This window comes from Saccostrea echinata, unplaced genomic scaffold (assembly GCF_033153115.1).
Source record: "Saccostrea echinata isolate AGI-Se365-2 ecotype Australia unplaced genomic scaffold, CSIRO_AGI_Sech_v1 ptg000008l, whole genome shotgun sequence".
NCBI lineage: Eukaryota > Metazoa > Mollusca > Bivalvia > Ostreida > Ostreidae > Saccostrea > Saccostrea echinata.
The window spans coordinates 5,117,887-5,142,817 of NW_026889757.1; the positions used below are offsets into that span (position 1 = coordinate 5,117,887).

Genomic DNA, 24,931 nt, shown 5'->3' on the forward strand with positions numbered 1-24,931 from the left:
TCTGGGAACAGATCCGGACAAAACCACATAATAAAAATGAAAAAAAAAAAAAAACACCTGTAAAATGCAAAAAAAATATCCAATCACGATGAAAATACCAGGTGCACACCTTCATATGGCAAAGAATAAGTGTACAAATTTTCAGACAAATCCTTGCAACAGTTTCCAAGAAATGGTCCGGACAAAATCTCGTCTACAGACAGACGGACAGACAGACAGACGGACAGACAGACGGACAAGCTGATTCCAATATACCCCCCTAAACTTCGTTTGCGGGGGGTATAATAAGTATTAAAATGACGCTTTCCTATTAACCCGAAATTCCTATGAAGGCCGCAGACCTGTACTCGGCACTTACGGCCTTTGAGCAGTGAAAGATCTTTTTAGTCACATTACACCTACTGCGACAAGGGACCTCGGTTTATACGGTCTCATCCGAAGGACCGGTCTCCACGCCAGTATTCGAATATTCGTCTCAAATGTAAAAGGAAATATAAAATAACAAGGCTAAAATGTTCACTGGGAAATGAACTTGGTTGGTACATGATCAAATCTACTGAGAAGTCCTTTGGGCTCCACAGGATTTGATCACGTGACCAACCAAGTTCATATCCCAGAGAACTTTTTAAGCTTGTTATTCATTTCTTAAATAAATATTTTGTTTTACTGAGACTTGGGCATACGAAAATATTTCTGAAGGCGTCCAGAAAAAACTTAAAAGAACTTGATGTCTTCTAATGCTTACATGTATAGGTAAGCTCACCGCAACTTGTTTTTGCTAAAATTGTTCTACAAGTCAAATAAAACACTTTCATAGAGATGAATAATGTCATTTATTAAATTGATGGTATAAATGTGAACAATTTAAAACACAGACAAATTAATTAAAAGACAATTATAAAAGTTTTGTCAGAATTTAACCCCCCTCCAAAATAAAATCCTTTAACATGATCAAATCTCATTTATATTAATCCTGACTAATGCCAAAGTATCTTTGCTAACCACATGCATCGTTTGGTTAGATTAATTGACTTGAATCTAGAACCCAATTGATATACCAAAATTGCTAGTTGTGCAATGGAAAAATACAAAAAGTACAATAATCTTATAGTTAAAAGGATAACATAATTTGTACAGGCAAGTCATGTATGAAATCAGTCAACTAAAGATTATATACATCCACTGAATACTTTCTCCTTATGAAAACCATTTTTCTTAAACAATTCATTAAGCTCCACTTGTTAGAACCACGAAGCACATACCCAGCAGCAAACAATACAAAATACTACGTACTAAAACGCACGTTTTACGATTATTAATGCTGATATCAATATATACAATAATCCTTGTTAATGCTGGATTAACAGTTGCAACCATTGCAGACAAAAATGACATAATCCTTTGACGCTAAATTATGACACAAATTGAAAAAAAGTTGTTCAGCGAGAATTTGCTAACATACACAGAACATAATACAAAGCTATTTTATTCAATTAGAATTAAACATTCGTATCAATTACTAATCAAACCACAAGACTTGATAAATTTTCAACAAAGTTTTTTTTTTTTTTTTTTTTTTAAATAGATTAGTACAACATTCGATCCAAAAAGTAAATCGTGTCAAAAACTTTACGAACAGTTGTTATAATGTTTGATCGGAAGTTGTGTTCTTTTTGAAAATGCAAGTTTGGAATTCGAAGACCAACAAACATGGAAACTTTGTCATTTATAATGTCATATAAACATTGTGACGTTTAAATGTTTTGACATCAGAGCAATGGTATCTGTGGATCTACATGTAGGAAAGGTTTCCCTGTTATAGGATTACAAAAGTGAAAATAGTCTTTAAAAAAGATATGTATTGATTTTATTAAAGTATTAAACTTGCACAGTTTATTGCTTTACATTTTAGGGATATATACTTTCAGTAAATGCAATATTGCCTTTCCATATCATTAATCGTAATAAAAATAAATGTTAAAAGGGAACAAGAAAATCGGCTAGTACCTAGTTGATTAAAGGAGCACAAGAACAACTAAAAAGCTGTACAATAAATGCACCATCACAGAAAAAAATGTGACAGGAAAATTTAGGGACAGGTGAGCACTACTTACATGATCCAAGGTCTCTCAAAAGAGATCATGTGATTCTTAAATTTGTCACGCCATGCGTTTTATAAAACCATCCTTCTTATACTCGATCTTCTAATTGATTTTAGGGCTAGTCAAATTTCATGTCCACTTAATGCAGCCAGAAACTCTTGGCGCCTATAGAAGTAAAAATAAATAAATAAATACATGTATGTATTAATACATACATTTGTATATTTTGTATTCTGTTAATGCGCATATTACTCCTGATCCACAATAAGATGATAAAAAGGCGTAAGATTTGGAGTGTCAAATAAAATGCAAAGTTTATGTGGTAAAGAAATAGAAAGACATATATAAATATATAAAAGGACTAAATCGAATGGCGAGGGAAAAGTTTAACAACATACTTAATCATATACAACATGAACATACTTAGTTCATGTTGTACTCGAGAAATTAAACGCTTTGTGTTTTCACAATTCTAGTCTGTGTGTGCGTGTGTGTGTGTTTTATATTTTAATCAAGATAATGACTGGTAAAATTTTGAACAGGCCGAGACGTGATAATTTTTAGACCCAGAAGTTTTGAATTATGTTCCCCGAGTCTTCTTTGCTCCGACCTGCATGTCTTTCGTTATGAAGATCGTCGTTATCTGTATGAATAGACTCTGAATCACTCTCCACTCCTTCTACTTCCGTCAGCCAATATGTACGGACGATTCCTTTAAAAGCGTTATTGAGATCTGGGTCGTTCTGTAAAATGGTAGGAAGCTTTCATTATGCGTATGCTTGAAAACAACAACTCTGTAACACTGCAAGCGTTTTTGTCAACCAAAATAAAAAAAAATCCTTTCTTTTCAAAGGTTTTTCACAAAAAAAAGAAAGATAAAATCCATTTTTCTGAACAATCTTTAATCAATTGAATTCTTTGACTTGAAGTAAAATGAAATATGAAGATAACGTATAGTTATCATGCTCAAAAATCCGTTTAAACAATAATAAAAAAAATTGCCTGTGGAGCCAAAACGGACCACTGAAATAGGTGGGGCCAGGTGCCATTGAGGAGTAAGGATCCCATGTTGACTTTTTTGGCATATCCAACTTAAATTCAGTAGCAAATACGTAAAGCGGATATTAATTGAGAATAAAGCATTTTTTTTCAAAACCTATTTCTTATTTTATTAAATTTGCTAACGCTTCGATAAGTTGCAAGAAATCGCTTTCACTTTTTTTTTTAGTTATATCTCTTTAGGGACTGATACAGAAAAGATCATCCCCCTTTCTTCCCAATAATCTAGAATTGAGATTTTTATTCATATTTTCTTTTTCTGATTGGTTGTTTTCCTCTCCTTTTGAAAGACGTTAGAAAATCAAACGGTTCAAAAAGTTTCATGTCATCAAGACAAAATGTTGCTCAGTTTTCATTAAACAATTTAAAATTATAAAATTACATTATCGGAAGTCGTTAACATATCTTTAAAAATACTTGAAATTCAAGTAAAAATGAGAACTTTAGGACTATTTTCATTATCACCTACATGTAAACTAAATCAATTTTTTACGTAAAAGTCTTGCCTGTCCAATGCTATCTTTCCTTTCCTGCATTGTAAATCCGCCAATTGTGGTCAACAGGTCATGAGTTGTCTCGCTCAAGTGAACCTTGTTTGCTGCAGAATTTAATTCAAGAGTAATATTGGAATTATTCTGCAATTTGCAGATAATGTCATTATTGAAAGTCTAAATATTATACCTTTTCCGAGAGATTCCATTTTGGAAGCCACACTCACTGTTTCGCCAAACAGACAGTACCTTGGCATCTTGTTGCCCACCACTCCGGCCACTACAGCACCTGGTTTAATTGGAAAAATAAATCTATGTTTGATATAATCCACTCTAAAGATGAAATGAAATTATAAATATCAAAACGAGAATGGAGATTTACCAGAGTGACAGCCGATACGCAGGCTGAATTTGATGCCCGGAAGGTGAGGTATTTCTAGATGGCGAAGTTTTCTTACAAGGTCAAAAGCCATCTTGGCAATCTCTGATGCGTGCTGTATTCCGTTCTTTCTAGGTACACCTATATTTCATTGCATTAATGGATATGCTGATGTGATAACATTTTATATATAAAACAAGAGCAGATGTCGTCATTTTTTTCTTTTTAATCACCAAAAAAAAAAAAAAAAAAAAAAAAATTCCCTGAGGCATCTTAAAATAGTGTTTGTTTGCCCTCTCCCGACTCGGGGTTAAAAAAAAATAGTTCGGTAGGTAGGTTGAAAAAAAAATTCCCAGAAAATTTCAACATACTTGTTGAGGGGATGAGAAAAAAATCGTTTCCTGGAGGAAAAAAAAATTTGAGTCGGGTATTTTTAGCCAGTCTGTCGGGAGAGGGCAAACAAACAATTTTAAAAGATGGCCTGATCTATTTAAAAAAAAAAAAAAAAAAAAAAAAAACACCATTAGGTTTGCATCGCAGTAACCTAGAATTTTTCTGCAACAGTCAGGTCAACTTATTTTTTCAAACCAGAATTCGGTATTAATAATTCCCTGCTGCAGTATTTTTCCTGTCTTTAAGTTTTTATATTACGGAAAGTGCATCCAAAGGAACACACCCATGTGAAATAAAAGAAATCTGAGAGAAACCTATAGCGCAGGGAAAGGGGGCAAAGAATTATTATCTCCGAGTTTCATGTGAAAAAGTATATGTTACCGACCTAGAAACATCAAAGACGTAAGCAACATGTCTTTAAGTGTTTATGTGGGGAGTTAATTTCTTGTAAAAAAAAAATAATAATAATAATACACATGTACAGTGTAAAATGTAATTTTTTAAATTACAATTAGAAATAGAAAATTGTTATCATATATGAGTATTAATGTAAATTGTTTCGTCTACCTGATACGACCATATAGGCATCTCCTATAGTCTCCACTTTGTAAACATCGTACATTTCTATTCTTTCGTCAAAACAGGTGTAGAGACTGTTCAACATGTCAACAACCTATCAATAAACATTTTTATTATTGCTTTATATACCGTCTTCTTCAAGAGAAAATTATACAACATTTGGTATCAAGAGATTCCAAACCTGTAATGGAGAACTGGAGGAGGAAATTTTGGTGAATCCAACAATGTCACTGAAGAAGATGGTGGCTTGGTCATAGTGCTCAGCATCCACTTGTTCGTTACACTTCAAACGTTCAGCTACAGATTTAGGCAGCATCTGGTAGAGGAGCGTATCTGTTCTCTTCTTTTCCTTGTTCAATGCTTTTGTTCTAAGGAGAAAGAAAGAAATGACCAAAAAAATCTTAAAATCGTTAACATCATTAAAACCATACAAATCTAATAACAATTGACATTCTATTCCGATAAACATTGATGCATTCACGAATGAGATGATGTAAAAGAATTTGTACCTGTTAGCGATGGATATGGAATATTTCTGGATTTCAGATGTTAGGTAATAGACGCCAATAATCACCAAAGGGCACACAATGAAGACAGCGCCGAAGATGCACGCTATCGTTATAATGGTGTACATGTCTTCAGTACTTCTTAAGGTCAACATGTCATCAATTTTACTTGCTAAGGCTTTTTGTGTATCTCTGACGATATCTTGATATAAAGTCATATTATCAAACCATTCATTTGCTTTGTCTAGCGACCCAACTAGACGAAAACTCTTGTTTGATCGAATTTGAAGCCTCATAGATCGTACAGGAGCTAAAATCAAATCATTATTCAAAAGTTGAGTCTCATAAATGCTGTAAGCTAGCTCAGAATATCGTCGACACGACATAAATGTTATATTCGCGATATCTTGAGCCTCCAAAAACATCAGATAATCCTCTTTACTCCTAAAGCCACCGAAGGCAAAATACGTTACTCCCATGCCTCGTTCTCGCCCAATGTATTCGCTTGCAACGATGATTTCTTGATAGGCTACCAAAGTTTTCCAAATGGAGCCAGATCTTGCCTCCGACACAGCGTCATATAGCCAAGTGATGAATATATCAATTACATCTGTGTAGAAAAGCATCTCCTCTTTGACTGTTCGGTTGTACAGATCCAGTTGATACCGATGACGGTTTAGAAACAACAGAAACTTGTCCTTTGATTGGAACTCCTGTCTGTCGTTTTTCTTACTGACGGGCCAGTATGATAAATTTTCCAAAGCTGTGTCAGTATCCGGATATCTTTTGAGTAGAAATTCTTTTGTGTCTGGACCAATAGCACTTATGTAGAGAGCGCTCATGTCTCGTTCTCTTTGCAGGTATCTCATCATTTGACCCAGTTCTATTCTGTAAAGATTTGTCATTTATGTTGATCTTATATCCAAAAATAAAAAAGATTTTGATTTTTAAAATTGAAATTTATTAAAATAATTTACAATATGATTTTCTAATACAATCTTTAAAACCAGAATACAATTGTTAAACTTACGAGAAAAAGAGAGCTTCCCTTGTATCTTTTGCTTCGATGAAGTTTTGTATTGTAGAGACAAAGACATTTCCCGTCATGCCTACCAGTACCGCCATTGGCAGTAGAGCTACAGAGAGCATTTTTATCAACTGCCTCCTCTTCCCACCCTCCGTTATAGGATTTCCTTTCATACAAAAATGTGAATGATAAAACAATTATAAACCCTGACTTTTAGCAATTAATATGGCTTGGAAAACAATACTGCACTGCTTAAATGTGTATTTAAAATGTTTGATATCAGAAGTGTAATTTTAACATATGAAAAATTCTAGAATTTTAGGGACCTTAAACAAACAACTAAAAAACCAACAAACAAATTCCATCAGAGTACCTCGAATTCATCATTTACCTCGACAGACGTAATCACAGCTGCCAGAAGTCTGGTTCAAATTCAGCATTTCCATGATGGCCAGATTTAGTTGAGACTTAGTCATGGAACCAGTTGAACTATTTATGGAATTTCTCGGTTTGGAAGGTTCAATCTGGTTGCCCTTTTTCTTAAACAAGCTCATGCTGTCTTTAGATTTGAATCCTTGACTATATCTATCTTGAAGTACAAAACATTCTAAACTGAGTCAACTGCATTCAAAGTTTATGGCTATTTTTAGAGATGTTTGTACATATCAACATTAAGCTATAAATTCCGTATAGCAGGTTTTCTTGCCGGGTGTAAAATTTGGCGTTATGCTTGCTTAGATGTATGCCATTACTTTTAGCGGAACTTTTTTTGCCGGACACTGAGTACTATTACTTTGTAAAAGAGAGGCAATTCATTTTCTAGATGATTCTATACGATTATTATTCATTTGAATATGGATTTAGGCAATTTGAGTAAAAACCAACACCAAATGAAAGATATATCGTTCAACAACAGACTGACCAAATTATTTTTCTTATATTCTGTACTTATACGCAAGGGTGCAAATTTAGCGATTAAAATTTTAGTGGGCTACTTCAAAACCGCTAAAACAAACTAGTTAGCACCCCCCTAAAAATCCCGCTATACGGTATACAACATTGAGCTACTAGTATACATAATATTTTGTTTAAAACAATTAAATTAAGGATTATGCCTTCTTAATTTTGTTCTCGTCCATTCCATACCCTGAAAGTATGTAAAGTATTTACAGGAAGGATATGCAAGCGGGGCATTGGCACGATTACTGAAAAATGTAATCGATTAATAATCGATCACTTAGAGGAATTTTGTGTAATCAATTATTAATCGATTACATTCATTTTTGTTCTGTAATCGATTGTAATCGATTACTTTGGAAGATGAAATTATCGATTATAATTTAATAATCGATTACTTCCAAGTTTTTATCCCCTCAAATTAAATTATATAAAGTTATATGGAAATGTTAATGATATCCACTAAGTTTGAATGTGTTTCTGCAGATTCAGTGCAGATTCTTGTAAGGTTTTATTCTGGTTTCATTTCATATATTAGACCTAACATTTTCACTAAATGCCAAAATGAGGGATTCTCTACCATGGACAGTGGAGACATGGTTCCTACTATAAAGTATAAGAGGAATGAATTTTTACTTTCGACACTGGATCTGAACCTCCATATTTATTGATTTTGGTTGTAGAAATTATTTAATATTTTATTGTGGAGGATTTGGACTGCCTGCATGTTGGCAGTACACATAAAACATTCCTTTGTCTTCTCGCTAAAAAAATAAGTTTAGAACTCTTATTAACAAATATGTAAATTAAATGTGCCTTTAAGTAAAACTAATAGCACAATTGCATTCTGTGATGAAATATTATAGTGTTTTGAGAGCTATTAATTGTTCTGATAATATTGTTTGTCTTCAATGGAACTATCAATTATAAAGGTTAAACAATAAGTAGGTCAAAGCTCACACCTCATTATCTGCATGTCAAAGATGTCCCAGACAATTAATAGCCAAGATAAACAAACACAGTGAATCCTACCCCCTGTTTTTAAAAATACAGACAGAACCTTTCACTGAAAAAACAAGTAACCTTACAATTTTGAATGAAAACATGAGAATGATTTTAAGATTTTAAAGTTACTTAAACATAACAAAACAGAAATGAATATTAAGTATTTTCATCTTCTTTTTTCCAAATATAATGTAGTTTATTTACCATATTATTTATATTTAATACAGCACTTTAAATCTGTTTTTGCTATTTAATATATATTTTTTATGACAAAACAAAGTTTTTCAACATCAAGAGTCAGCGAGTCAAATGTAAAATGCACACAAAAAATCTGTATATCTTATTAATAAATGGTTGAAATACACTTCTGAATTATTTAATACTAGACCAGCAGGCCTGTAATGCAAATTTTATTGTGAACGTTATCAAACTTTTGATCATCATAATAAAAGTTAGGAAATCAACGCATATCTGTGGGTGATTTTTTAAAAAATATTTTTACGTGTGACTGACTGGAAATAATTCTCCAAAATGACATTCATTTATGTATAAAGTAATGGAAAGTAATCGAAAAGTAATTACATTGAAAATTTTAGCTTTAATCGATTAAATTAAAAGTAATCGAAAATCTCTTCGATTACAGATTACTGTCGAATATTTGAAAAAAGTAATCATTACAATCATTACAATTACTCGATTACGATTACCCCATGCCTGATGCAAGCACACCAAGACTATGACATTGTCATTTTCCAAAATTTTCATTACATTGATTTTGTAAACATTGGCCTCTATTTCGACATATTACATGGAAACAGCATTATAACTTTAATTCTAAAAAATAGATACTTACCTTTATTTAGAACATCAACCTTTTTCGAAAGCAGTCAAATAAATGTTTTTGATTGATTGTTCCACATACCGTTGTCATGATACAGAATTATGTACCCATGCTCTGTAGCATTCTCTTAAGTGATAATTAAACTAAATTTTCAGAAAGTCTTTTTCTTATTTGCTTCAAAAGGGCAATATCTAAAATAATATTTAAGTGTTAATTGACACCTCACACATCTACGACATCTACGACATTTAAGATATTTTTTTACTTAAACACCAGACTAATATTTCAGGATTCTTTATTGTCCAACGTACGGATGACTGACTGTTTATCAGAAAAACCATGCAGCTTTGGATTACATGAAAGCTAATTCTGAAACCTCCCAATTCTTTATGATTTGGTGTCTGAGATGATGAATAACCCTAGGAGCACGTGATAATTTGCATATTTAGCGGAAATAACACATGATTATTAGCATTAACAGGGAATACCCATGCATGAAATATAAAGTATTCCCTTTACATTGGTCTTCAATTACTTAATGTAAAAGGTAAAGACAACGAACAGTGATCGATCTCAAAAAATCCGTAAACAATACAAATGTGTGAACAGGGCATAAAACACGACCCCTGGAAACTCCAGGGGTGGGATCAAATAATGCACACCTAATTCGCACGTTTACGTTTTTGTGTTTTTTCCTTATCCATGACCCCTAGAAAAATCGTGATATTTGGTTGAGTTTATTTGTATTTCAGATTTAACTGAAATCAAACAAATAATAGTAGGAAAAGTGGTGTTTCGAAAAGAAAAATGCAAATTTATTCTAATGTAGTAAATATTTTTACAATATTCATCTAAATGAAAAACCCAAATAACAGAAAATTATTCATCTCAGTTTAGTCCTATTAATATTGTATACGAAATTTATTGAAATTGGATTAAAACCATAAAAGAAGTAGTATTTTTAGAGAAATTTTTAACTCTCATATTTCATGACTAGGTTATAAGTTATTTATATTGTAAAATAAACTTTTCCATATTTACCTTTTATTGCCAAACGTTTTAATTTTAAAAGTCCTGATTTGCAATACTTTTTAACCTTACATTTGTTGCATAGATGAAATAGAAACTACAACAGGCTTTTAATTCACGATTTTCACTTTCAGGCAATTTAAGTTTGCCTAGTAAGATGTAAATTACATTAAAACCTCTTCTTTTTAAAAGTTGTTTGCTAAGCTGACATCTTCAAATCGCTCTGTAACAGAGATACTTGTCACAGCTAATGAAAACATGTTGAATTGCGCATCACACTTGCTAATTTCCAATATTTCAATCCTCCATGTTGTTAATTTTTATTTATATTTACGTTTTGATTGTTTTCCTTCATATATGTACACAAATTATTTCCCCCGTTTGGTGACGTGATTGTTATAAGCACACGATTTAGTCTTTGAATAAATAATGTAAAATTTTGCTACAGATAGATGATCAATTGGCATTAATTTTTTGCTTCTTTTCTAATGCTGTATCATGTGTTTTAATTTTGAAATCTGCATGCAGTAATCTAAATGTGTAATTTATTGTAGTTAATACTGGGTGCGAGTAGGTTAAAAGTTGTGGAGACTCCGTCAAATTTCAATCCGGAATAATGAAAAATCTTACTTCAAAAATTTTACCAAAATAGTCTATATTATTTTTGTTTAAGGGTTGTTTACTTTTAAAGCAGATACTAGTGATGTTCTATTCATCGTCAAAAGATTCAAATATTCAAAGCTTTAAGAAACTTTTATTAAATAATAATCAACTTTATTTTTGAAAACTTTATTTGAAATATCACACAGGAGTGATTGAATGTGTTTTGTTAGTCACACTAATTCCATGCCATTTAAGATTTTATGTGTTTGCTTTTGTAATATAGATTTTTTCCCCCGAGTTATGTTTGCATGAAGTTATTATATTGGTAAACTGGTAAAAATGAATTCTTATTATCACTCTCAGGAAAGTGTTAATGAAGACGTGGGTATGAAATGGAATTTACAAAAAATCATTTCGGCCATCTGCCATTTTAATCTTGATGATAATTAAAGAAATGGCAACGGGTCTAATTTTCAAATTAATTATTTTGAAGTCTGTCAAAATGATAAAATTCGCCCGTAATCATATAAAATCTTTCATCAGTTGACATGTTTTCGGAATAGTTATTAACAAGTTTTAAGTTATTAAATATTTTGCAGAAATGTTAATATTTCAAATTTGAACATCAGAGAGTATATCTAATATGATAAGTAGATAAACAGCACGAAATGTTCTCAAACAAAATCAAATATGGAGTTATCGATATTTTGAGGAAAAATTCATTTGATTATCACTTAAGAAATAAACAGAGCCAACGTGAAGAAACGTAATACGTTGCTATGGCAACCAACATTTGAAGACTGCTTTTCTTGGCATTTTCCTTTCAGAATTTTAAAAAGTTGGATCTTTTACAAAAAGGTAAGATTTTAAGGTAAAGCATACTCCCCAAATACAAAATAACAAACCTTAGAATGACCATTATTTCTTAATTCTTTAAATGCTGTGATTTTTTTATTTGAAAGGTATTGTGTTTAACCCTAACATCTAGAAAATAGTGAGAAAAAACCTCACACATCATGGGGTTGTTCAAGAAAAAGAACAACCAGGTTCAACCTTCAAAGTCCACCCATTCTTTGAACAGTTCAGCCGGATCCATGACCCAGTCTCAACTGAATTTGGCGATAATGGACATGCTGAACTTATCTCAGACAACAAATAGCTGTGATTATGTCTGTCGAGGTAAAACATGATCTTACTTATTAATCTTAATCATTATTAATTGAAGACACAAAAGGAAGTCTATAAGGAAGTGTATGTTTAAGCTCTCTGTAGTTAAGATGTTACTTTTACATGAAATATGGAGTTAACGAACAGTATTCAAGCTCAAAGTCCATTAAAACAATACAAATCGGGAGCAGAGCAAACACGGACTTCTAAAAACATCACCGGCCGTGTGATCCTTGTCATGATCTGGAAATAACAGAAAAATCCGTCGACAATTCAGTGGGTAAATATAGTCTAACAATTAGTATGAAAAACGTCAGTCAGCAATTTATTTAATGATAGATTGTATTTAGTGACAAGGTCATTGTATCGACCATAGAACAACGAAATGATGACTTTAAACGAGACTGTAACGATATTCTTGTTTCATCAACTTGTTTGTCAATAACTTACCTCGTTTTAGAAATTGTTCATATGTATCGAATCAACTGAAAGATGTGAACCCCATATGAAGGTTATTGCTGCATAAGTAAGAGAAGTTGTCGATTGAAAAGTTAAAGGCATCACGTTTGTAATAAAGCTTTGTTGTTAGATTACCATTAACGTGTTTTACTAGTAAAATATCCAAATATGAAACAGATGTGTACATACACAACGTAATAATTTAATAATTTACATGGAAGGAATAAAAGCATATTTAGGTAATTTTATTATTTTTGTACATGTGAAAAGGAAATCCAATCACTGAATCTGGAAAGCGGAAGCAGTTATTGAAAATGCTGTCTGTAGTTCTTCTACCAATGGCAATATTGGTAGGCATGACGGGAAATGTCTTTGTCTACACCATCAAGAACTTCATAGAAGCAAAAGATACAAGAGATGCTCTATTTTTCTCGTGAGTAAAGGACTAAAATTTATCGGCTAAGGTTACTGATTAAGATTTCGAAAGAAAGTTTATAGATTGTTTCCTATTAATAATCTTTCAGCATTGAACTTGGCCAAATGATGAGATACCTACAAAGAGAACGAGATATGAGCGCCCTCTACATAAGCGCCATTGGCCCAGACACAAAAGAAGTTCTCCTCAGAAGATACCCAGATACGGACATGGCCTTGGAAAATTTATCATACTGGCCCGTCAGTAAGAAAAACGACAGGAAGGAGTTCCAATCAAAGGACAAGTTTCTGTTATTTCTAAACCGCCATCGGTATCAACTAGATCTGTACAACCGAACAGTCAAAGAGGAGATGCTTTTCTATACAGATGTTATCGATATATTCATCACTTGGCTTTATGACGCTGTGTCGGAGGCAAGATCTGGCTCCATTTGGAAAACTTTGGTAGCCTATCAAGAAATCATTGTTGCAAGCGAATACATTGGGCGGGAAAGAGGCATGGGTGTAACGTATTTCGCCTTCGGAGGCTTCAGAAGTAAAGAAGACTATCTGCTGTTTTTGGAGGCACAAGATATCGCGAATATAACATTTATGTCGTGTCGGCGATATTCCGAGTTAGCTTACAGCATTTATGAGACTCAACTTTTGAATAATGATTTGATTTTAGCTCCTGTGCGATCAATGAGGCTTCAAATTCGATCGAACAAGAGTTATCAAAGTGAGGGATCACTAGCTAAAGCAAATGAATGGTTCGACAACATGACTGTATACCAGGATATCGTTCGAGAAACACAAAAGGCCCTAGCAACGAAGATAAATGAAATGTTGACGGTGAGAAGCACAGAAGACATGTACACCATTATAACGATTGCTTGTATCTTTGGCGCTGTTTTCATCGTCTGCCCTTTGGTGATCGTCGGTGTATACTTTCTGACGTCGGAAATCCAGAAATATTCCATATCCATTGCCAATAGGTACACATATTCTTAATATAGACTTACTTAAGAGAAGTATAAAGGAGCATCCTCTTCACAAGCGCCATTGTTACAACATAAAAATGGTATACAATTAAAGTATATCATTAAGAGAGTTAGCAAGATTGTAGTTTCCCGAAGCCAGGACTATTTCTCGATGCGAAGCCAAGGGACATTGTCGAGTGGAACTGGAATCTTGTTAACTCCCTCAGTGTTATACTTTTAAATGTTTTATTATACTGATACAAAAAATATCAAGAGAATTCCTGATAACCGATAATTGGCTTTCGAAGCAGGGAATAGCTCACTTGACTAACGCACGGCAGAACGGAAATTAGTCCATTCACTGCGATTTCTAGTAATTGTTCCCATCTCTCGGTCTAATTTCATTAAGGGGAAATCATTATAATAATACTTCATAAATACCATGATATTTGGCATGTTTCTATGTCTATGTAAATGATAAGAAAGATATTTTTTTATCCTTACTTTTTTTTAAGAACAAAGGCGTTGAACAAGGAAAAGAAGAGAACAGACACGCTGCTCTACCAGATGTTGCCTAAATCTGTGGCAGAACGTTTAAAGTGCAATGAACAAGTGGATGCCGAACATTATGATCAAGCCACCATCTTTTTCAGTGACATTGTTGGATTCACAAAAATTTCTTCCTCCAGCTCTCCATTGCAGGTAAGGAAAATGCAGTTACCAAATGTTTTATTAGTCATTCAAAGACAACAATTTATCAAAAATTGATTTTTATGTTTATTAAACAGGTCGTTGACATGTTGAACAGTCTGTACACTTGTTTCGACGAGAGAATAGAAATGTACGATGTTTACAAAGTGGAGACTATAGGAGACGCCTATATGGTTGTATCAGGTAGGAAAAACATTTACATGTGTAACGTCATCAGATATTGTGCATTAAATACAAATAAAGATGACACAAATTTAATTCAAAATAGGTGTACCAAGAAAGAACGGGAAACAGCACGCATCAGAGATTGCCAAGATGGCCTTTGACCTTGTGAGAAAACTTCGCCATCTAGAAATACCTCACCTTCCGGGCATCAAATTCAGTCTGCGTATCGGCTGTCATTCTGGTAAATTGTCGTTTTTGTATTACACATTACTCATACAGTTTTTCCAAACAATGCTGCATCTGGCATTTGTACTTTTTTGAAATGGTGCTGGACTGCATTTATACCTGTTATCTTTTCATATTTTTAGCAAGGTGTTACCACTGTCCAGATCTGATGTTTCAGTAACTCTCGCAAAAGGAAAAACAAAATTTAAGGAAATCCGATCCTCAGAAAGGAAGGATAACTCTTAAAATTATTAATTAATTTAAAAAAGTCTCAAAATTAAGCTTGAAATTGAGAAAATACCATGAGTAAATACACATTACTTTGAGAATTCTCGGACATTTTTGTGAGCACTTTCAATTATTAAACTCCTGATTTTCAATACCTGAGGATCGCACTACCTTAATAGCGAGCGCAGCGAGCGGCGCGAAGCGCCGCTCGTCACTGCGAGCTCTTAAAGCAACGCCTGGGCGAAGAGAAAATTCTGACTTTGCACATTGATCCAAACGAATTTTTTTCCGCAGTTAACTGTGGTCCTATAATGCTTTGCGAATTCCATCTCGCCGCAAACAACGTTCACGCGGTAACAAGAAGTTCCAAGAAAAAAATACACTCACCTTGATTTGATGGATGTATAGTAGATAGATAGAAGATTAAACCTTCTTTATTAAAATTAGCACTGTTCAGACTTCGTTTTGGTAATGCAACTTACAAGCGACGTCATGTGACGTCAGAGTCTAGACGTACTAAATGTCACGTGCGATTTGAAGAGCCCGATCTGAATATAGGTATCTGCGCTCGCCCTAACGGTCGCACCGTCAACATATTATCTCAATAAACAAAAAAAAAATCGATTTTTGGTTCTACGCGTGAATGCTGTGGTCATTGCAGCTTTGAAATACGCATTTTTTTTTTAGTATTATAGTATTCCATGTTAGTGAAAAGCTTTTCAGAGCATTTTGTTGCACACACAGGTGCCGTGGTGGCTGGAGTAGTAGGGAACAAGATGCCAAGGTATTGTTTGTTTGGAGAAACAGTTAGCGTGGCCTCAAAAATGGAATCTCTCGGAAAAGGTAACACAACAGAATATTCCACTAACAACTAACCTCGTTCAAACGTCGAGGATTTTTCAAATTCTTATTTATTTCTATGAATTACATAGCAAACAAAGTTCACCTGAGCGAGACAACATTTGATCTCTTGACCTCTATTGGCGGATTTACAATGCAGGAAAGGAAGGATTCCATTGCAAAGGTTTGAAGTGTTATTAAGCATCATTATGACTTTTTACTTCGAATAGAAATACTTTTAAATATATTAATGGATCTTTTATCTCTGATCGAATTTCTTATGCCTCCTCTTTCTTTTACTTATCAGCTAGCAATGCAAGTAGAGTGAATCAAAATGATATTTTTTTATGATTTACAGAACGATATCGACCTACAGAACGCCTTTAAGGGAATCGTTCGCACGTATTGGCTGGTGGAGGTGGAAGGGGTGGATACTGACTCGGAATCTGTTCATACAGATAACGACGATGTGCCTCACGAGAGGCATGCAGGTGGGACTATTAGGCTACCTAAGTACCATTACCCCCCAATACTTGTAACCCATTAGCACAACAAAAATGTTGAAAAATGATGGTATTTCAAATTTTGAAATAATTTTTGATATCTATGATATAGATACTTTTATAAATTTTATTCATATATGACCAATACATGTACATGTATGTGCCTCTCCTAATTACCTAAGTACCAGATTTGAATTTCAGTTCTCTTTTCACAGGTTCCAAGAGCTTCTGGTTGCATTAAGAGACTAATCTCTAGCATACTGCAGATTCCACAAAATAGGATGAACTTTCTGTATTGTTATGATTTATTATTCATATTTTCAGTGGATACTAGTATGTACATGTAGTTAAAGACGTGTAATCATAGTTAATTCTTCTGGTCCAAAAAATTTTTTCAGTGAAATTTGAAAATATAGGATTCTAAAAATGATCTTTCTTAGGAAACAATTCGTAAAATCTTACAGAAAAAAAATCAAAAATCGGGCGGGACCATGAGATAGTGCAAGGGTTGTCCGGTAAAATTGTGGACATCACAATAATTCACACTGAGTTGAAATTTTCAGGAAATGTTTATCAATCATATTTACGTACATATTTATATTTTAAATAAATTATAGGCAAAAATTGGGATTTTATTATACTGGAATGTGTACAGGGTATGGTCCTACGGCGCAGAACCCAAAAATTAGGATTTTATGAGGAAATATTCGAGTATTATTTCGAAATAAAAGTATTAAATAGATAAGGTTGGGGTAAAAATTATCATATTTTTAATTCCCTATCTATTATGTCGTCATTTGGAAAATTTCAAGGAATTTGCTTAATTTTTATCAGTTTTCCTAGACTTTAAAATAGGGAAAGTGGAAAACGTAACACACGAAAAATGGCGACGCTTGATGACGTTACGTCGCACCGGAAAGCAGTTCAGTTATATGTTGAGTAATGACGCCTTACGAGACTTTAAATGATAACAGAATATAAAAATACATATAAAATATCACTTACACATTAAATTACAAGTGGATTGGGCAATTTTAACGGCGGCTTTTTGATCGAGTCCTCCAGTAGATCGAAACATACATAAAATCAGCTATTGGCAATAACGGAAGACGCTTTCATTGCAAACCGTCGAAAAAACACTGCCAATTTAGTTCAGTGAGAGTACCTTCCATATCTTATTAATGAAAGTTTTCATAACGTCCCATGTGTGTGCGAGATTGGTCACTCGACTATTTAAGGAGGAATAAAGGCGAACTCGAGTGTGTGCGTCGGTAAAATTCCTGAAATTTAAGTGGGGCTCATCCAACTTTTTTAAGCAAAGATGAAATGTGACGTTGCTTTTGACATTTTGACGTTATTATCTGTGCTCCGTAAGACGATATCACTTATAACATAAAATCCCATATTTTGTTTATTTCAGCATATAACTCTTTGAAATTTGCTATGTATATTAATGAAAAATGTACTAATGGGTAGGGAAATTTTAGAATAAAATGTTGATTATTTTTCACTCTAGACTACTTGTTCACGATTTTACCGGACAACCCTCGTACTCAAAATTTCAAGCTAATTAATTTATTAATATATTGTTTTAATGTCTGAAGTTTTGTACTTGTTTTTTTTAATTGGTCAATAAAGATAGCAGGACATCAGTTCGTGACAAATTTTTGTTCATTTATTTTCAATAACATTCTGGTCAAGATATCTTTCAAGGTATTCTTGCTCTTGGAAAATCTTGGAATTTCTATAAATAAATTAAGATTTATCGGTATAATTTGGGCCTATATCAGATCAGCCCTGCTTGGGGTGGAATTCAAAGCAACAGATATGATCTGAATTTCTTCTTTTGAATTTTCAAATTAGCTTTAATTGCAGAGTATTTTCCGCACACGATTAATTGACCGATTGATATATAGGATGCCAGGATTAAGGGGTTTTTTTTTTTGGGGGGGGGGGTATTTATTTATTTTGTTTGGTTGGTTTTTTTTTTTCGAAATTAATCTTCCGCGTAAATTTCCACTTTTTTTTCAAAGATCCATTGTTCCGATGTTCACGTGATCACTATTTTTTTTCCTGAACGTAGCTTTTATAATTGAAAAGGGAGTAGAATCATGTAAATGATATGTCAAAGCCATACCATTCGGTCATGTTATCCTGCGCCGACAAAAATATATATGGAGAAGGATATAAATAATGCTAGTTAAAAAGTATGAAAGCAGTCTCGAGAATCAGTGTGAGTATAAATCTGTTACTGTTTTTTTTTTTTTTTTTTTTTTTTTTTTTTTTTTTTTTTTTTTGTAAAGCAAATATGAATATAATTTCTAATAGAGCTCACAGAATTCAACAAGCATCAATATCATTGTACAAAATACTCGTGTTGCTGTGTTTAAATATATTTTGGTCAAACACTTGTGTGTAAAAAATTACATGAAATTTCTATCATGTGTGTTTTAACTATGAGTTTATATCTGGAATTATTGCAGTATTTTGTAAGGAATGTGCATATTAAAAAGCTTCTGAAGTTGTTGACACCCAAAAAAATCTGATCTGAAATATCGAAGAAAGCATCCGAAAGCACTGAATGCAAATTATTGAAAAAATCAGGAAACGGTGACAGAGTTTGAATAAGAGGGATTTTTTGGCAGTTTGTTCAAATCATGACCCCTGGGGCAGGGCCACAATAGGCAATCAAATTTTTACATAGAAATTATTGGGGGAAAATTCTTCTTAATAACAGCAAAGTCCTGATTATTTATATTTTTGTGCAAGCATCCTAAGGCAGTGTAGCTTCAAGCTTCTCGAACACACAGCTAATGAACAATAACTTCCTTTTTAAACTCATTTAACGGCCGGGGGATGAGAGGGTTGTTCTACATGTAGCGAGGTACGTTTAATAAGACTCGTGCACGCCCCGTTTGGGGCCCTGTGTCCTTTTCTAAAATTTTTAACATTAGAAAGAGAGGGAGAGAAAGAGAGCTTGAAAAGAGTTTTTACAAAATATTTCATGTTGCAGGCGCTTGCAAGAATGTTTTATCATAAATGTTTAAAATTATTGACCCAAAAATAAGTTTTTTTTTCCAGTTTTATTCATAAACACTGACGTATAGGGGGAGCAAAAAATAAATACCGGGTATTTTTTTCAAAAACGGTTTAATTACATAAAAAATAAGTATAAAACTAGATTCAATGATGTTACCTTCGCCATTTTTGGTCTCCTCGTATACAAATTTCCGGTTTTTTCCACCAGGATGCAAGATCTCGTATGACGAGATTTGGTTTATTAATATCATTTAACATTGCACATAATCTACACCAGAATTTAGTGTCTATGAAATCCCCTGTTCCTTTCCATTTGAAATACTCATTATACTTTTCGTCATTAGCGTCTAAAAACTTGAGGTAATCTCCTAAATTTTCAGCAGATTCAAAGTCTTCTACGTGCAGGTAAGAGTTCGGTGGAGCAGATCTTTTGTAGTCATCAGGATGTGCTCCCATGACAACAGGAACCACGTCATTCCTGTAATAGTTAAAAAAAACGGATTGGTCAGCAGCAAGAATGGAAACAAATTCAGAACCAGTATTTAGGGGACAATGGGAAGAGGAGTGATAAAATAAAACTGGTAGTATCACTAATTAAAATGTCAAAAAAAGAAGCGAATTTAAACTTGTTTTACATATGAACAGTAATTTTCATTCTAGAAAACTTTAAATTCCTGAACAATTTAAAAAAAACATTGATAAATTGTGTGCTGAATATCTGGAAGTCTTATACAAGGTAACGTGTAAAATATTCAATCAAAATTGAAGAAGATTGAAGATTCTTCAAACACGATTTTAAAATTAAAATTTAAACATAGTACATGCAGTTGTTTTCAAATCTAGAAAAAGAACTAGGAATGAAGAATTAAACTTTTTCGTCAAAGAGAGCAACACTGAAACAAAGTAAACATCAAAACAGCAAGTGTAACGTATCTTAATCTATTACTTTATATGGAATTGTAATGAACTCTTCGCTCTTCTATCCCACTCTTTTTCAGACTAACAACATTTCTGCACATTATCATCACTTTGTACTAAATTTGTATTGAAATCTTTTGAAAAACATGCATTTTATACATCTGAGAAGTGATGTTAATCAGATGTGCATACGTAAAAACTCCAATGAACTTTTAGAAAATTTGCAAAACATAAACATTTAACCAAAATTATCAAAACAGAATCAAATCGTATATGTATGACTTTTAAACATGCTTGAAATAAAAGATACCACAGAGTCTGACACATCTGTTTCATATTTGGATATTTTTCTAGAAAAAGACGTTAATGGTAATCTAACAATCAAGCTTTATGATAAACTTGATGACTAATTTTCAATCGTCAACTTCCCTTACTTATGCAGCAATATACCCTTATCACCTGCATATGGGGTGTATATCTCTCAGTTGCTTCGATACGCAAGAGCATGCTCTACGAATGAACAATTTTCAAAACGAGGTAAGTTATCGATAAACAAGTTGATGAAAGAAGAATATCAACAGTATCGTTTAAAGTCATCATTTCGTAAGTTTTGTGGTCGATACAATGACCTTGTCAGCAAATACAATCTATCATTAAGTCATATGCTGACCGACGTTTTTCATACTAATTGTTAGGCCATGATTTACACACTGAATTGCCGACGGATTTTTCCGTTATTTCCCGATCATGACAAGGAGCACACGACGAGTGTGACCGTTTGGCAGCGGATGCTCACTCCTCCATGGCACCTGATCCCACCTCTGATGTTTTTTGAGGTCCGTGTTTGCCCTGCTCGCAATATGTATTGTTTTAATGGACTTTGAGCTTGAATACTGTTCTTATCTCCATATTTCATTAAACAGTTCCGCAAGATAAATTAAAGACCAGGCTTTTTGACATCATAGACAGCTGCTTTTTCAATAAATATATACTCAAAAAATTTACATACCATGTCATTGGTCATCAACAAATTTACTTTGTTAAAAACAATATTGTTAAAAACAATATGATTCTACACATAAGTACTTCGAGGCTAATATTCAAAAGATGCTTGAGTTACTGACAATTTCTAAGTAGTCTTTTAACAAACTGATAGAATTTTCTTTGGTAGTACTAATTGTGTCCAGTTTGCAGACATGTGGTTGTATTCAAAAACTCCTAAATGAAAAGAAGAAGTGCCGTGGTCTCCAATTCGACTAGATATATCAAGGACATCTTATCAATCAACAATATTCTTTTTCATTCCTACAGATTTGATACTCCATGGTACGAAAGCCATGAAGGGACATGAGAATTTTCAAAAAAGTGTAAAAGTAAACCGAGATCTCGATTTATATAATCCGTTCTCTCGGAATGACAATCTGTTATAACGAATTACTAATTCGTTCTCACAGATTATCAATTCGTTCCCTCAAATTACACAATCCGTTATCTCGGATTGTAATTCATTCTCTCGAGTTAAAAAATACATTTTCTTGGAATGTTTGTCGTTATCGGGAGGAATATAATTTGTTTTACAGGTTATCCATTTTGATTTCATGCACCATTTGCTGGTCTACCAGCTGGCAGCTGAGTGCACTTATTTATCTGTCCATCTCAGATATAGCAATATTTGTTTAATGAATAGAATATAGAATAGTACACACTCTACATTTCATTACATATCACGGTCCTTACTGAGAAAATTACACGAATATTTTTCTAATCCATTTACTAGTACTAATATTTGTACAAGTAAATTCTTAGATATTTGGTTATTTTAGAATCATGGAAAACACTGATAAAAGTAAACATGGGTCCTCTGTAATTATTTTTTATTAAATAAATTTACATTTACTTAATTTAAAAATACTACGGAACGGCCTGTTGCATAAACAAAATAGAACGCATGCGTTGAGATAAGGGAATGGATTCTTCAAGTCGTAAAACATGTAATTGATGGATTGTCTAAATCAAGAGGCCGAAGTGATAATCAGTGGGAACGGATTATGTAATTCGAGATCTCGAATTATAAACCGAGGGAACGAATTGGTAATCAGTGGGAACGGATTATGTAGTTCGAGATCTCGAATTATAAACCGAGGGAACGAATTGGTAATCAGTGGGAACGGATTATGTTATTCGAGATCTCGAATTATAAACCGAGGGAACGAATTAGTAATCTGTGAGAACGGATTGTGTAATTCGAGATCTCAAATTCATTTTTGCTTTTTTGAGAAATCGACGTGTCCCTTCATGGCTTTCGTACTACTTTCGTATAAACATGATCATTCTTCTTTATCTTCACATTTCATGAAATTAAAATGGATCAATACATTTTGATCACAATCGTTTTAAAATCAGAAACGTGAAGATCATTTACTTACATTAGAGCGTTCCGGAAAAACTTTTCTGTTATATAATCCCTGCAGTTGGAATTTTCGAAAGCCAGATAAAATTTGTAGTCTTTTTTCAACATTTTAAAGCAATCCATTTCGATGGATCTGTCGCACTGTTTATTTCCACAACCACCATACACATCTACAGGTATGTACTTCTGCAACTCTGTAACATACCCCATTCTATTATTACTGGTATCACAGTTTGATACAAAAATTGCTGCTAGCTTTTTCTTTCCAGCTGCATAATTTTTCGGTTCAGTCTTATTCTTTCTCTCTGTGAATGGTAACCATTTTTCATAAGGCGCTACTATTGTTGAATCATGGCGATATGCAACTGTCCAGTTAAAAATATCACCCAACAAGAAATAATCTGGGGTGGCCAATGGACCCTCCAAAATATAAAGAATCCATATTTCATTTGGATCTCTACTAAACATTGATAATTCATTAAAACTTATCATGATATTGAAGAGTTTGGCGTCGGCTTTTCTCTTCTGGTTATCGTCTCTGTGAAGTTCACAATTTTTTATCGGACAGTTGTCCTGAATAAACTTTTCTTGTCCTCTTGGAACGTCAAAATCACCGCTTCCGCTTATCAATATAATCTTATTACGAGACAAATCCACTTCCGGTTTGTAATTCATTTGTTCATATATCCTATCCTTACCTGACGTCGTGTCCCACACTACTGTTAAGTTAGATAACACGTTTTCCTTTACACTTTCTGCACTGGATGCACACTGAGTATTATATCTTACACACGGTAAAGTTTTCACTATTTCCTTCGGAGTGCACCGAAATATGGAAGCAAAATTAATTACACAACTTACAATTACGAACACAATGACAACCAACAAAAAGTCTCGATATAGTCGTTCCATCTTAGAAACCCAATGATCTTTCAATAAAACGTTGAAGCTTTAGATAACAGAGGGTCATTTCACCTGCACGTACTCAAACTTTAGATAACGTTTTATGAATCGACTTGGGAAATTAAGAAAGTACATTTCATATAATCAAAGTCAAGGTAAATCATTAAATTGTAATTATTAATAAAAACATAAACTCAAATTTTAGAGAACAGTCCCATTGGCTGTAACACTAACCTGAAGCATGCTGGGGCACTGACTGGTTGTATTATCCAAATTTATAATAGGTCTATTTGTTTACTGAACATATCACACAGATATCTTTATAGTAATAATTTATAATTATTGACATCTATTAGGTCAAAACACTCAATCATCTCTTGGAAAATGATGACATTCAGCTAAATTGAGTATTTGCGTAAATGATCGCACTGGCCAAATAAAAATTCAATGAATGCTTTGTTCTATGAAGACCATAGCTGAACGGCATTCAATGTTTTATAAAATTGCACTAATGAAGACAACACGACAGCCAGGGGAAAAAAATTTAATTCAGTCGTCGACTCGCAGTATTAGGTCGTTATAAAAGGAATCATGCAAGCAGTAATCAAACAAGGTGTAATAATATCTCTAGAACAAAACAATTCCTTAATGTCCACGAGTAAGTCAAAAAGGTGATGCAAATTTTCATAATATTTGTAGATCAAAACAGTAAAAGCACTCACATGTTCATACTTTATTTTGTTGAACAATTTGCATTAGCCAAACCTTTATAGACATCAAAAAGATTTGAAGGGATATCAAACTTTAACAAATATTGCTTACAACTTCTGATGAATCGACACTGCGTATTAGTTGTACGTAGCTTAAAATTTATGACAAAAGGCGTGCTATGACCTTGATACAATGACCTTGTCAGCAAATACAATCTGTCATTAAGTCATATGCTGACTGACGTTTTTCATACTAATTGTTAGACCATTATCTACATTACATTATTT

At 33.3% G+C, this 24,931-nt stretch overlaps 3 protein-coding genes across 3 annotated transcripts; 1 reads left to right on the plus strand and 2 right to left on the minus strand.

Moving 5' to 3' along the window:
* Positions 1-2,241: 2,241 nt before the first annotated feature.
* LOC133181294 (uncharacterized) lies at positions 2,242-7,090 on the minus strand. The gene is made up of 10 exons (XM_061315820.1): positions 6,928-7,090; positions 6,540-6,702; positions 5,513-6,397; positions 5,185-5,371; positions 4,992-5,097; positions 4,035-4,172; positions 3,843-3,941; positions 3,668-3,759; positions 2,713-2,845; positions 2,242-2,267 (listed from the first exon to the last, which is right to left on the minus strand). The coding sequence occupies exons 1-10, from the start codon at positions 7,088-7,090 to the stop codon at positions 2,242-2,244; spliced, it is 1,992 nt and encodes a 663-aa protein (XP_061171804.1).
* A 4,897-nt stretch (positions 7,091-11,987) lies between these two features.
* LOC133181296 (uncharacterized) lies at positions 11,988-16,904 on the plus strand. The gene is made up of 10 exons (XM_061315821.1): positions 11,988-12,150; positions 12,868-13,030; positions 13,122-14,006; positions 14,507-14,693; positions 14,780-14,885; positions 14,971-15,108; positions 16,065-16,163; positions 16,253-16,344; positions 16,519-16,651; positions 16,879-16,904. Exons 1-10 carry the CDS (start codon positions 11,988-11,990, stop codon positions 16,902-16,904), a joined length of 1,992 nt encoding a protein of 663 aa, XP_061171805.1.
* A 2,940-nt stretch (positions 16,905-19,844) lies between these two features.
* Positions 19,845-24,035, minus strand: LOC133181297 (glycoprotein 3-alpha-L-fucosyltransferase A-like). Its single transcript, XM_061315822.1, has 2 exons — positions 23,047-24,035; positions 19,845-20,180 (listed from the first exon to the last, which is right to left on the minus strand). Exons 1-2 carry the CDS (start codon positions 23,940-23,942, stop codon positions 19,856-19,858), a joined length of 1,221 nt encoding a protein of 406 aa, XP_061171806.1. The 5' UTR covers positions 23,943-24,035; the 3' UTR covers positions 19,845-19,855.
* Between the last annotated feature and the right edge of the window lie 896 nt (positions 24,036-24,931).

Bases quoted from the DNA above. Each gene is read 5' to 3' on its own strand.
- LOC133181294 (XM_061315820.1), bottom strand. From the start codon at position 7,090: ATGAGCTTGTTTAAGAAAAAGGGCAACCAGATTGAACCTTCCAAACCG. The intron at 5,372-5,512 runs GTACAAATTCTT...CTTTCTCCTTAG, and splicing joins TCCATATCCATCGCTAACAG to AACAAAAGCATTGAACAAGG. The intron at 3,760-3,842 runs GTATAATATTTA...TAAATTCTGCAG, and splicing joins AATGGAATCTCTCGGAAAAG to CAAACAAGGTTCACTTGAGC.
- LOC133181296 (XM_061315821.1), top strand. From the start codon at position 11,988: ATGGGGTTGTTCAAGAAAAAGAACAACCAGGTTCAACCTTCAAAGTCC. The intron at 15,109-16,064 runs GTAAATTGTCGT...TTGCACACACAG, and splicing joins GCGTATCGGCTGTCATTCTG to GTGCCGTGGTGGCTGGAGTA. The intron at 16,345-16,518 runs GTTTGAAGTGTT...TATGATTTACAG, and splicing joins GGAAGGATTCCATTGCAAAG to AACGATATCGACCTACAGAA.
- LOC133181297 (XM_061315822.1), bottom strand. From the start codon at position 23,942: ATGGAACGACTATATCGAGACTTTTTGTTGGTTGTCATTGTGTTCGTA. The intron at 20,181-23,046 runs GTAAGTAAATGA...TAACTATTACAG, and splicing joins TTTTTCCGGAACGCTCTAAT to GAATGACGTGGTTCCTGTTG.